This window comes from Numida meleagris, chromosome 25 (genome assembly GCF_002078875.1).
Source record: "Numida meleagris isolate 19003 breed g44 Domestic line chromosome 25, NumMel1.0, whole genome shotgun sequence".
NCBI lineage: Eukaryota > Metazoa > Chordata > Aves > Galliformes > Numididae > Numida > Numida meleagris.
In genome coordinates, this window is record NC_034433.1 from 2,047,383 (window position 1) to 2,061,179 (window position 13,797).

The window sequence follows — 13,797 nt, forward strand, 5'->3', positions numbered from 1 at the left end:
TGTGTATCTGTGCTAGCTCATCAATTAACCCTTCTTTCTTCTTTTTCATTATGCTTGCACTTTGGAAATAACAGCAAATATTCAGAGTGAATGTAAGTGCTGCCTTCTATGTGAACGCGGTGGTGTTCTCTGCATGTCCAAAATGGCACGAGGGATTGGGGCTGGTGCCAGATGTGCCTCGGTACAAGGTGTATGTGGTGCATAGGGCTGGTGACAAACAGTACGCACCCCACACATGCTCATGATTTCGGAGGTCTTTGGACCACAAATTGCACAGCCAGCATGGGGAAGGTGCCAAATCCTGGCGAGATCTGCTGCAGGAGAGCAGAGAGATGTTTCTCCTTCTTGCACAGCCCATCTCACCACTGCCGTTTACTTTGCAGTGCCTCAGCCCCCCACCATCACCAAGCAGTCCGTGAAGGACTACATCGTTGACCCCAGGGACAACATCTTCATTGAATGTGAAGCCAAAGGGAATCCTGTTCCCACGTAAGTGCCCCGGAATCGGTCCTGTACTGAAACTCTGTGGTTTGTTAGCACTGGTTCTGAAGGTGCTGGGGCTCCTGGGCGGAGTAACTCTGAATTGGCCATGCTGCCCCAAAGCCAGCGCCATAGATGCCAATTGCCACTATTTTAACTGTTGAATTACGTAGCCCAACTAAGGCTCTCTCTAGGTAAATACACAGCATAGTTCCCCAAAAACCTCTCTTCCACGCTTGCAGCTTTTCCTGGACACGGAATGGGAAGTTCTTCAATGTGGCAAAGGACCCCAAAGTGTCCATGCGGCGGCGGTCGGGGACGTTGGTCATTGACTTCCATGGCGGGGGGCGGCCGGATGACTACGAGGGCGAGTACCAGTGCTTTGCCCGGAATGACTATGGCACCGCACTGTCCAGCAAAATCCACCTCCAGGTGTCCAGTGAGTAAGCATGGTCATGTGGGGCGAGCACGAGCAATCAGACTCAGGAGGTTCCATGATTCTATGGCTGCTTTGTAGAGGAGGCACAGATAACACCCAGTGCTCAAGACATCCTAGCCTGTTCCATGGTCTTTAAGGTCCCTTCCAATCCTGTCATTCTATCATCTACTGCTTGTGTCAGGATCATAGGATCATTGAGGCTGGAAAAGACCTTTAGGATCACCCAGTCCAACCCCAACCCATCCCCACCATGCCGACTAACCATGTCCCTCAGAGCCACATCTGCACAGTTGTCGAACACCTCCAGGGATGGTGAATCCACCACCTCCCTGGGAAGCCTGTGCCAGTGCCTGACTACTCTTTCTGAGAAGAAATTTTTCCTAAGATCCAGCCTGAACCTTCCCTGGTGCAGCTTGAAGCCACTACTTCTCATCCTATTGCTGTTACACAGGAGAAGATGCTGACCGCCCCCCCACACCACAACCTCCTTTCAGGGAGTTGCAGAGAGTGATGAGGTCTCCCGTGAGCCTCCTCTTCTCCAGACTGAACCATCCCAGTTCCCCCAGCTGCTCCCCATAAGACTTGCTCTTCAGACCCTTGCACATACAGAAATAAGGCTTCCCTCTCTGCATTAAGGCCATTCCATTGAAACCAGGCCAGGTCCGGTGGGAAAGAAGGAGATCTGCAAAATGAATGCCCTGCCTTCCTCATGCAGTGCTGTGATTCTCGTGGCAGGGTCTCCCCTGTGGCCCAAGGAGAAGGTGGATGTCATTGAGGTTGACGAAGGTGCTCCGCTCAGCCTGCAGTGCAACCCGCCTCCCGGCCTGCCTCCTCCCGTCATCTTCTGGATGAGCAGCTGTGAGTGGGGGAAGCCCTTCCCATCGTGAACGCTCACTCCCTTCGGGCACCTGCAGTGTTAATTTGAAATAATCACAATTTGAGCCACCATTGCTAGTTCAGAGCTTGGTGGTACCCACATGTGGCTTAAATCAGGGGGCTGCTTTTTGCCTTCACGTGTTCAGGAGGTTATGGTTAACTGAATGCCCCTTCTCCTGCAGCCATGGAGCCCATCCACCAGGACAAGCGTGTCTCCCAGGGCCAGAACGGTGACCTGTACTTCTCCAACGTCATGCTGCAGGATGCCCAGACCGACTACAGCTGCAATGCACGCTTCCACTTCACCCACACCATCCAGCAGAAAAATCCCTACACCCTCAAGGTGAAAACCAGTAAGTGTCATGGTTGTCAGCCAGGATGGAGCTCTCCCAGCCTTTTGGGAAGGATTCTCCTTTCAGTCCTTGACAGCTTTGAGTCCTACCAGGGAAAACAGTTTCTTCCCTCATTTTGTTCAGGATAGGGGTCCGATTAAGAACTGATGGGACTCGGACTGACTCCATGGCTTGTTCCCTTGCAGTGCCCCAGGGCTGCAGAGATAGCTCAGTGTGGGTATTGCTGAGTCTATGTTTCTGGGATGGATACAGATGGGTTATTCCCTCTGTCTTTGGGGAACAGTGCAATATCAAGTGATATTCCCCTAATTTGAAAAGCTGGAGATAGCCGTGGTTTGCTCCAGGTTTAGATTTATGGGGACACCCTGTCCGTGCTGGTGCTGCACGGGGGAACTGAGTGTGTATTTATTGCTGACCAGCAAGTCTTGGGGCTCACCATGACCAGGAGCTGACAATCAGTTCTGGGAGGTGGGAGCAGGAGGAGCAGAGCCGCTGGGGCCTGGGGACACTTGCTCCCAAGTCCCAGCATCAGGAGCTTCGTCTGTTGCTTAATTGGAGGTAACACTATTGAAACGTTCTGATACCTGGGACTGATGTGTGATGTGAGCAGCAGGCCGAGCTTGGAGCACTCTGCACTTCTGTTGTAACACCCTCTCCTTGTGCAAAGCACGAGTGGAGAAGTGGCAATGCAAGTACTACAAATGGGCACTTGTCTAATGGTGAGGAAGGTGTACTTGTAACTCACTCCGATTACTTTTTGTCTGGTTGAGGAGCTGGCCGAATAATGCCAAAATTTGCCTCGTACTGAAGGACTGAACCCTGAATGAGCACGAGCTAAATGTGGCAAACAAAACCATGTGCTCATTTGCGTCTCGAACGTTTTCAGCCTGGCGTATTGGTCCAGCTCCAGAAAAAAATAGGTGGAAGAAATCCTGGAAGGATTTCCTGCAGAGCATCTCTGCTGTGTCCTGGGCTGGGTCTTGGCAATTAGCAGCTGTGTTCGCCTAGGTGTTGGCTGTTGTCAGTGAGGGAGAGGAGTGCATTACGAGGAGCTGATGTTTTTGTATATAACACAGTTTGTTTAAATTACCTGGGAATTGAAAGGGGTTTTACAGCAGATTATGCTTCTAAAGCTTAATTGCTGTTATTATTTTTATTTGTTCGTCTTCTCCATGCCTTTCTGCATCATTGCACTGCTGCCTTGGTGTATCCAGCCCATGCTTTGTGCTGGAAAGAAATAACAGGAGTACGCTTATCTCACAGTAAACTGAGAGAAAAAATACATTTTCTTCCCAAATTGAACAAATTCTTGTCAAAGATGCCTTTATACGAAAGGAAAAACACTTCGAGGAAATGTTTATGATCAAATTAGGTGATATTTATCACATATTTATTTGTCTCTCCATCTCGTAGGAGGAAAGCAATCTTCTCTTCCTCTCCCGCACCACTGTGCTTTGTTGCTGTTTGTCTCCTAAGGCTCCGGGCGCCCCTGTTTGCTTCTGCTGCCCCGTGCTCGGGGCCGTGGTCCCCATGTGGCCCCATCCCTGTCCCCCACCGCTGCTTTGTGCCGCTCGGTATGCTCACGGTCTTTTGTTTATTGCAGAGAAACCCCATAACGAAACGTCCTTACGAAATCACACTGACATGTACAGTGGTGAGTCAACAGTGGCTTCTGGAGACCTTCACGTTTGTAACCCCCTGTGCCTAACCCAACTGACCCCGTGCTAACCCAGCGTGGGCTGCGCCGGCAGCGTCCCCGTGTGCACAGCCCTGATGTGTGCGTGTGGCCCCTTCTGTGCTTTGTCCCCCAAATGTCACAGAAACCGGGCTGGGGAACGAGCCCAGCAGCCCAAATCCTTTCCGAGTTTTGACATCTTAAAATGATCGAGGGCTAAGCTTATTAATTGGATACGCAGAGCTCAGCCCAAGAGATATTTGGGTTAATAGGATCAGGTCTAAGTGGGAAAGCTGGTGGTTGACTCCATTGCCTTGTCCTCCTGATTGAGAGACAAGAGCCGCCATCCCTCTTTATCTGCGTTCAGAAGGAGACTTGTTGTGCTTGCAGTCAAACGTGGGCATTGACCATAAGGAGGAAGAATCCAAATATTTGTTTTCTTGTTTTGTTTCTCTGTGGTGTGGTTATACATGTGCTGAGTGCTTTTCTGCTTACCCCAGCAGGGAGGCTGCCACTGGAGGCTGTGGGAGCAACGCATCCCAAAGCCATAGAATCATAGGGTCCTTAAGGCTGGAAAAGTCCTCCAAGATCACCAAGTCCAACCATCAACCTGTCCCCAACACGGCTGCTAATCACGTCCCATCAGCTGTTGTTCTGAGTTATAAGCTCACAGCTCCAGTGAGGAGCTGGGAGGTGTTGGGGAGGTGATGGGGTGAGCCAGGCAGGGTGGGCTCACTGCATGGGGGAATGGGGCACGCTGCTGGGAGCATCCCCAGGAACCAGTGGGCTTCCCTCTCTGCCCATCTCCCATCCTCTTCCCGTCCGAGCCATGTGAATGTGATTTCGGGTGGTGCTGAGCAGCTGTTGACCTCCTGGTTTTTGTCTTTGTCTGAAGCACACACTGTGTTTGGGAGCAAGGGCCAAGTTCTTGCTGCCTCCCAAAGGTTGAGATTAGCCAGATCTTACATTGTAGTGCGTTCTTTTGCAATACACGGGGATTTCTCCCTTACCCCTCACATATTCCTATCAGCAAGCGGACAATGTTCCCTGCTGGAGATGGAGCTGGGGTTTGGGTGAGAGGCTCCTCTGGAAGCTCTGAGCTTGAAGCAGAACTGGAGGAAGAGGGGATAGCAAACAGGCTGGGCATGGTCTGCGACACTCATAGAAATGGCTGTGTAACAAGCAAAATTAACATCAGTGGGAATTCCATAAATGGAACGAGGCCTCAATGAGAGGCACATGGGAGGAGATGCCTCCCTGGTGGGCATATGGTGGTGGGATCTCCTGTAAACACAACTTGCAGCTCCTCCAAGCAAAGAGCAGCATGGATGGTTGCATTGCAGAGGGAATGCCTTCGTGCTCTGGTGTCTGCAGTCCCACTGGCTTTGGGGGGATTGATGTGCAGACCAGGGTGCCTCCATCTCCTTCTGCACTGGTGTGTTTGGGGAAAAGGGAGGTGAACGTCAGCCAGGGAGATAAAAGTTCTAAAAGGATGAATTGAGAATTTTATTAGCCAAAGTTCATCACCTTTTTATGGAAGAGAAAGTCTTTTGTTCTTTCTTATTTGCACTTTTTTGGCAAACCTGTGGGATGTTGTCAAGCTGGTGAGCGGGGCAGGAGACGAGCAGATGGGATGTGTCGGGATGCACATACTCCTGTAGCCTTCTGCTAACCTTTAGCAGAAACAGTCTGCAGGTTGATGGATAACTTGATGTGCTGTCAGGTTGGGATGCTGGGGAGGGGGCACTTGGCTGTTTCTCCCATTTGCAGCTGAATGGGCCCAATTCCACAGAGGTGGGGGAAGCAGCAATAATATATTGGAAGCAGAGTGCATTTTTGAGCTCTGCTTCCAATAAATAGCCGTACAATTTATTCTTCTAGTCTGTTCCACCCAAGCAGAGGAGTGAGATGTTGCTCTTTGACAGCTTCCAGCAGTAGTGCCATGAGCTTAGAGCTGGAACATCTGCCTCAGATCATTTCTGGCTGCTCCCCATTAGAAATAGCAAAATATTTACTTATAGTGCTGCGCTAAGGCAAAAGCTTATCAGCTAAGCAGTGTTGTCATTAGGTTTATTAAACAAGTGGATAGTGTACTAATTTATCTCCCTTATGTTTTAATGTTCATCATTAATATATGGCTTGTAAAATTTGGCTTGCGCTGCTGCTTATCTCTTCTCGTTATGCCCCAGGCAAATGGTTCGTGGCAGGAGCGAGGCTTGTGGCCCGTTCACATGGAATGCAGGTTGTTGGCAGATAAAAGCCAATATTCACTTGTAAAACAATTGATAAACACAGACCTGAAATCTCAGCACCGATCCGCAGGGCATTACATGAGTGGTGATCCTAACCAGGAAAACCAGCATCTCCAAAGCAGGCGAGCAAACAGCAGCACGCCTGCCCCCGGTAATCCATTAATCAAGTAATTAACTAACCTTCTGGTGAGCACCTCCTGCCGCTAACCTGTGGGTGTGTGGGAGCGGAGTGGTGCATGAGTGTGGCCGCTCCCCAGTGATGCGGAGTCAGTCCAAAGGCATGGGTACCTTCCTGTTGATTTATTACTATGATTAATTTTTGATTTCTCTCGAGGGGCCTGGTCACAAGCTTTTCCTGATTGAGTTTCCAAAACAGTCTCTGCTCTCTCTCCCCTGTTTCTTATCAGCCCTTTTCTCTGCATCAGAGCCCATGCAGAGATTCCCCAAATAGCTCATTTGGCTAATGAAGCATTTGGGCCAGCAGAAAAGGTTCCCAGGAGCCTGCTCCTGCCCCAGGGTGGGCTTTGCCCCCAGGTCTCTATTTGCCCAAATAGATTGTGTCAAACCCACCCATCCCGTCCCACGTCCTAATCCCATAACCTCTATCTCTGCTACTGCTGCTTTCAAGCCCATCTCATCTCATGTTGTCCTCACTGATCCAGATCTAGAGTAATAATTCCATTTATTAATGGAAGCTATTCCATTAATAATATATTTTTTTCTCTCACAAAGAGACCTCTACTGCGTGTATCTGTAGGGAGCTGTCTTGTCTCTCCCATGGTTGTCTCCCATTAAACTTTCCTGTCCCGTCCCGACGTCTTCAGCTCTGCTCCATCCCCAGACACCTCCATCCTTCCAGGCCCAGCAGCTCCCAGTAAGAGTGGGAACCTATGTGGTGCTGCCAGAGCATGGGGATCTCCATGGCTCAGCTGTCTGACGTACCCTTCTTTGTGCCCATTTGTCACTACTGTCCTTCATTAAGTGTTCTGTCCATCAGTAGTTCCATGTCTCATCTGATTCCAGCCCTGTGCTGGATGTAGGGTGAGCAGGGTGGGGACTGCCCTGCTGGGGATCTGGGCTCTCCTGGTGCCCCATCCCCGTGGTTCTGCTCCCCCTGCCCATCCTCTTTCTTCTTTCTCCTCCCTGCCTGCCAAGCATCCTCTCTCCACTTTGTCTTTTTACCTTAAAAATGACTTTAAGCCCTTCTCCAGTTTCCAGGTATATTTCTGGGTGAGTCCTGTTGCTGAGCCCTTCCAGCGTTGCAGAGAAGGAGAATTTAAAAGTGCTCTGTTTTTGTTTTTTTTTGTTTTTGTTTTTCTTTCCTGCTGATCTCAGCCCGAGGGGTTACAGAAACAACACCCAGCTTCATGTACCCGTATGGGACCTCCAGCAGCCAGATGGTGCTCCGAGGGGTGGACCTCTTGCTGGAGTGCATTGCATCAGGAGTGTACGTACCACAGTGGGGGTGGGCGATCGCCAGCAGCCCCAGTGCTCTCATAGCTATAATGCTGAATGGCTGGTGAAAATACCTTCATTTTCTATTAACTGCTATTAACAATATTCCCATAACCTACTGGAAGGATAGGAGCATGAAAGCAGACAGGAGAGCAGAGTTCGGTAGCACTGCTCAGAGCAAGAGGTATCTTCAGATACCTGCTATCAAAAGATGATGCCCCATCAGTTTGTCCTTATAGCTAGTTGTAAATCTCTTGGGTGCCCCTTTACCACACTGCACAAACTGCAGGTGAGGATGTCTGTAGTCCGTGGGGCAGCAGAAGTATCCTGGACTTGGGTGGGACTTTGGCAGCACTTCCTAGGCACAAGGTGGGACGTAAACCGCACTCCTCACCATCTGGTGATGCTCAAGTCCTGGTGTAGGGGCTGTGGTAGGTATGAGTGTGGCCCAGAGGTCCTTCTCCTTGGGTTTAGAAGGTTCTGAGTGCAGGATTTATCTTAGGAAAGTTGTTCTTGTCTTGCATGAGCATTTATCTCCTTCCCTCTCCTTAGACCAGCACCAGACATCATGTGGTACAAGAAAGGAGGTGAGCTCCCAGCAGGCAAAACCAAGCTGGAAAACTTTAACAAGGCCCTTCGTATCTCCAATGTCTCGGAGGAAGACTCTGGGGAGTATTTCTGCCTGGCATCCAACAAGATGGGCAGCATCCGCCACACGATCTCGGTGAGAGTGAAGGGTACGTCACTTTTACCTCACCACCTTCTTCGCTTTCACAGCCAGAAACTGAGAGGGGAGTGTGGGATCTCTGGAGGCCATCTGCTCCAGTTTGCTCTGTGTGTAACTGTTCCATTTGTGTGTCTTAAAGCTGCCCCATATTGGCTGGATGAGCCACAAAATCTCATTTTGGCCCCTGGTGAGGATGGCAGGTTGGTGTGTCGAGCCAATGGGAACCCCAAGCCTTCAATCCAGTGGTTGGTGAATGGAGAGCCCATAGAAGGTGAGCCAGGAAGAATCTGCACCTCCTGTATGAAAACATAGCCAAGGGCCTCATGGCTGACCATGGGAGCTAGAGCTGCCACTGGGGCACTGGCTTGGCTGAGTCATGGCCAGCTGAGCCATGTCTCTGGAGGCGCATCATGTGCCACAATCTCTTTTTGTCTGGGCTGTGATGGAAAGATGCATAATAAAGTGTAGGGTCTTGTGAATTTTAATTTAAAATGTAATGGAATGTGTCCTTTCTGCCTTTCTTATTTTGAAGGTTCTCCCCCCAACCCAAGCAGGGAGGTGGCTGGAGACACCATTGTGTTTCGAGACACGCAGATCGGCAGCAGCGCTGTGTACCAATGCAATGCTTCTAACGAGCACGGCTACCTCCTTGCCAATGCCTTCGTCAGTGTCCTGGGTAGGTGCCTGTGCAGACAGGTCAGCCCTAGTGCACGTGGATAGGGAAAGAAACTCCTTCAAAGCAAGTGACCTTCAGAAACCAATAGTGTGTCAGCTCATGAAACACTTTTCCACACAGAATGATGGTTCCTGCTTCCATTCTTGTGGAAGATGAATGTCCTGTACTCAGTTTTCCCTGCAAGTTATCCCTATATCCTCTTTGCTGTTAGCTACTCTGAGAATGATGTATGTGGGTACGTGACCTCTGCAATGGGGCTTCAGAATGAAAGTCCATGGCCGTATACCTGCCAAGCAAGGGTAAGCCAGCACTGTTGGAGCTGAGATGTAAGCTGTTTCATGGAGTGAGATTGGAAAGGGAATGGAAAAGATCTATTAAGTCTTGAAAATCTCTAATATAGAGTTATGGATTTGATAAGGCTGGAAAAGACCACGAATAGCATCAAGTCCTCTCATTCAATAGCTGCCACCTTTGCTGCTTGCAGATGTGCCACCACGGATACTGGCCCCTCGGAACCAGCTCATCAAAGTCATCCAGTACAACAGGACCCGATTGGACTGCCCCTTCTTCGGCTCACCCATCCCCACCCTGCGATGGTAAGGAGTGTATCATGTCCCCTGCCTGCCCACAGGGCTGGGAGGGCGGTTTCCTGCTCTTTCTTCCCTTACAACAGTACTTTGTATGGCTGTGAGGTTTAAGAACGGCCAGGGGAACACGCTGGATGGAGGGAACTACAAGGCGCATGAGAACGGGAGCTTGGAGATGAGCATGGCTCGGAAGGAGGATCAGGGCATCTACACCTGTGTTGCCACCAACATCCTGGGCAAAGCGGAGGCCCAGGTTCGCCTGGAAGTCAAAGGTAGGAGCAAAAGATGCTCTTGGATCTTCTGAAACTTGCAGCTTGAGCTGTGACGTCCCATAAGCATTGCAAAAAGAAACACAGTAGGTGCATCAGGAATAACTGGACAGCACTAAAACATTTTCAGAAGCATTTTTCTTTTCCCTGTTCAGCGAAACGGAGGCAACTCAGCGAAACTCTGATTGCTGAGACAGAAAAGTTGGTATTTTTTCAAGGGTCAGCATGATTTAATGGTTTGTTAAATCAGTTTTTTTGGGAGCATCTGTATCAGAGGCAGTTTAGCAACGCGGGCAAGCAGCTGTTGTGCGTGCTTGTCCCTTCCGAGCGACACCACACTTAAGCTTTGATCAAGATCCAAGCTGAGTCACTGATACTGTCTTTGGGGCACTTTGCAGACCCCACCAGGATTGTGAGAGGCCCTGAGGATCAGGTGGTGAAGAGGGGCTCCATGCCTCGCCTGCACTGCCGCGTGAAGCACGACCCGACGCTGAAGCTCACGGTCACCTGGCTGAAGGACGACGCGCCCCTCTACATTGGGAACAGGTCTGTGATGAATGCTTCCATCTGTCTTCTCACTGGGATTTTTATTCCCCCACTGCAAACTGTTTCAGGAGGCAGAAGGGATAGCAAGGACAAACACTGAGTTCCCATCTGGGCGACAACGGCTGTTCTTGATGCTTGTGATGTTATTAGCTGAGGCTAATGCTGAGGCTGCCTAGCAGTTAAAATTGACTTGCCAGTAAATCAAGACATTGATCTTAGGCTTTATTTACAGATATTTTAGGACATCTTGATAAAACAGGTGGGTTAATAACAAGCTACTCCAAAATTAATGTTTATCTGTTGCCAGTGGTGTAGCTGTAATTTCCTTTCCACAGCCCGATCCGTTTCTTTTGAAATAATGAGGTGTCATCACGGATGTGAGCTGGTCAGAGGTCAGCCTGTTTTCCCAAAAGTGTGCCTCTTCCAGATAAATACCAGAGCAAATTCACTGATTCTTTAGGAAATGAGGTTTCCGAGAATAACTCAATGCATCCTCAACCGATAAAATCGTCAGGCCAGAGAAGTACTCCTCTTCTCTTTGGGCTCTTTTGTGTATTTTATCAGAGAACAGGTCGACTTCAGTCCTGCTCCCTAATTCTCCTAGGAGCAGCTGTGTGATTATTGCTTTCATCCCTTTAAGGATGAAAAAAGAAGACGATGGTCTGACAATATACGGTGTGGCTGAGAAAGACCAAGGCGACTACACCTGCGTGGCCAGCACGGAGCTGGACAAGGACTCAGCTAAAGCCTACCTCACTGTGCTAGGTAAATCTGTCCTCCCAGAGCGCTCAGTGCTTCCTTTGTACTGTAGGAGGTTGACTTCAGACTGAAAGGGTGATCCATGAGCACAGAGCTGTCCTCTAAAGTGGAGGTGATGCTCAGTTGCTGGCAGAGCATTGTTGGGTTGCTGCAAGAGCCGGCAAGGACGTGCAGCCCAACCTCAGCCTCGCTGAATGCCACTGGATGTGAGCTGAAGGAAACTTGCATTTGACACAAAAAGGAAAGAAAAGCAGTTATTACATACAGCTAAAAATATCCAAATGTGGCTGTTGAAGCTCTGTGAGAGCAGCCCTACATTTGCAAGTGAAGTTATCTGAATCTCAGGGTGCTGACAGCCAGCGGGTGAGTGAGCCGCTCCCAGCCTTGTGTCCCCTCCTTTTTCAACATAAGGCATGACAAACCCGAAACCCATCCTCCATACCCATTCACTGCCAGATCTCCTCTGAAAACCTCCCAAATCTATCAGTCCCTGCTCTCGGCTCCTTCCATTCTTGTGGAGGAACTCTGTTTCTGGCAGTTCCCCAGCCCACCAGTGACGCTGGCATAGATGCACAGTGCCATACCAGAGCAGGAGTGCAATACAAATCCCATACCCCTAATAATTTGACTGGACTTAATTTATTTCCCTTCCTCTTCCCCTAATAGCTAATTAACTTTCTAATGGAAACATGAAAGAAGGTGTGAAGAGATAGGGGTCTCTGGGGGAAGGATGTGCTCTCTCTGGTCCCCAGGTGGGATCTGTGACTGTGTGTGACTTTATATTTACCAGGTGCTCCTTTCACCACCCAAGCTTAATGCCTAAACTAACACCGTTAACAGCCAATGTCTTACCTTGCAGCAATCCCTGCTAACCGTTCAAGAGAATTACCTAAAGGTAATCGTCACTAATTCATTTGGTTTATTTTATTTTGGGAGTTGATTTTTTTTTTGCCTTGCCCATAACTCCAGCAGAAAATCAAGGTGTAGATGTTGAGCATGCTGGGAGCTGGTGCTTCCATGACCAACACACATTGTCCTCGAAAACCCACCCAGATGGCCATGAGTAGAAATGTGACATTTCGTTTTGTGTCCCATGGTGACAGTTCTCGAGTGCAAGAATCACCCTATCCATTGCTGGAAGTGGTGAGCCCTGAGGGTAGAGAAAATAAATCACATTGAATCCCTTGACTTTTACCTGGAAATAAGGTGTTGCTGTTACTGTTATTGCATGAGATGGTTCTGTGCATTGTGACAAGACAGTGGAATTGTGCCCAGAGCACAATAACCAAGTATGTATTTTCATTTAGGTTTGGTGTCCTTCCCATTCTATTTGCAATTACTTTCTGAACAGTTGCCTGTACTGTGTTGTAAGATCGTATATCCTCCTGCTAAGCCATCATTGTGCTCCCAGCATCAGATAATGTCAGTGCATACAGAGGGCAGGTCAGGTTACAAGGCAAGACGCAATTAATACATGAGCACATTTGTATTTAATAACAAAACACACTGAGAGCAGAGGGACGTGAGACATGCTGCAGAGCACGTGTCCTCCTGTGGGCCCAGGCCAGGAGAAGGGATGGGATTGGAGGCTCCTGGGATGTTTCAGCCTCATTTATCTCATTACTTGACCACCAGAGCGACCTGACCGGCCCCGGGACCTGGAGCTGTCAGACCTGGCCGAGAGGAGCGTGAAGCTGACGTGGATTCCTGGTGATGACAACAACAGCCCCATCACAGGTCAGGGCTGGACCCACGGTCCCAAGTCCTTCGGTCTTCTCCTGTAGGGTGTGGGGAAACCTCCTGGTGGTGGGCCCAGCCATGCCCTGATCCTTCCCTCCTCCCCTCAGATTACATCGTCCAGTTTGAGGAGGACCGCTTCCAGCCCGGCACGTGGCACAACCACTCCAGGTATCCCGGGAACGTCAACTCGGCCGTCCTGAGGCTCTCTCCTTACGTCAACTACCAATTTCGGGTGATTGCCGTGAATGACGTGGGCAGCAGCCTGCCCAGCATGCCCTCGGAACGATACCAGACCAGCGGGGCACGTGAGTAGGGGTCATTCCAACCCACGGTGGCTTGGGCTGGGTCCCACCTCTCGCACCACTTTGGGCTGAGGTCTTCCCTCTTTGGGTACAATCACAGGAAGGCAATGGGTTGGTCCATGCAGGTGTGCGATTTCATAAATTGCATCCTCAAGGCTCTGAGGGATGTCCTGCAGAGACTCGAACGGGATGATTTACCCAGTGGTTCTTCCAACAGAATCTGTTGAAGGAAGGCCAGCGTCACCATGCAGAGCAGCTTTCTAAAAGAAATCTTTCATCCTTTCTGACCACAGGAAGCTCTTGGAAAATTCGACTTCCAAGTGTAAAGTGGCCACGAGCAAAAGACATTTTGTTCCAAAATTGCTAATTCATTGCCCACTGCTAGAGCTGGGCAGGAGCCCAAGCTGATGCTGGAGTAAAGTGTGCCGCAGCCCGCGACCAAGGCTCAGGTCTTTGGTGTGTGCCCGGTGCTTTGTGCGTTGGACAATACTTGGGAAAAGTCATATGAGAAGCTCACAGGAAGCTCAGCGGTTTTGCGGCATTTCTTCATTTGACCTTTGTAGACGCACTCCTGCAATATCTGCTGGCATCTAGTGTTGGGTTCTGACATTGCTCCTCTTGCTGTAGATTATTCTAAAGCGTCAGACTCGGCTCCTTGGGG

At 49.8% G+C, this 13,797-nt stretch overlaps 1 protein-coding gene across 5 annotated transcripts in view; it reads left to right on the forward strand.

The window, feature by feature from the left end:
* The window catches only part of NFASC (neurofascin), a 72,692-nt gene that overhangs the window by 31,336 nt on the left and 27,559 nt on the right, over nt 1–13,797 (forward strand). For 3 of the 5 annotated variants that reach the window (XM_021376859.1, XM_021376863.1, XM_021376860.1), the window contains exons 3-18: nt 384–489; nt 723–919; nt 1,655–1,777; nt 1,978–2,148; nt 3,752–3,802; nt 7,411–7,522; nt 8,083–8,267; nt 8,397–8,528; nt 8,790–8,933; nt 9,418–9,529; nt 9,626–9,792; nt 10,188–10,335; nt 10,976–11,100; nt 11,954–11,989; nt 12,730–12,831; nt 12,942–13,139. In XM_021376859.1, coding sequence (XP_021232534.1) covers nt 384–489; nt 723–919; nt 1,655–1,777; nt 1,978–2,148; nt 3,752–3,802; nt 7,411–7,522; nt 8,083–8,267; nt 8,397–8,528; nt 8,790–8,933; nt 9,418–9,529; nt 9,626–9,792; nt 10,188–10,335; nt 10,976–11,100; nt 11,954–11,989; nt 12,730–12,831; nt 12,942–13,139 — 2,109 coding nt within the window. The remainder of the gene's footprint in view (nt 1–383; nt 490–722; nt 920–1,654; nt 1,778–1,977; nt 2,149–3,751; nt 3,803–7,410; nt 7,523–8,082; nt 8,268–8,396; nt 8,529–8,789; nt 8,934–9,417; nt 9,530–9,625; nt 9,793–10,187; nt 10,336–10,975; nt 11,101–11,953; nt 11,990–12,729; nt 12,832–12,941; nt 13,140–13,797) is intronic. The other 2 variants (XM_021376861.1, XM_021376862.1) reach the window with 2 other exon arrangements.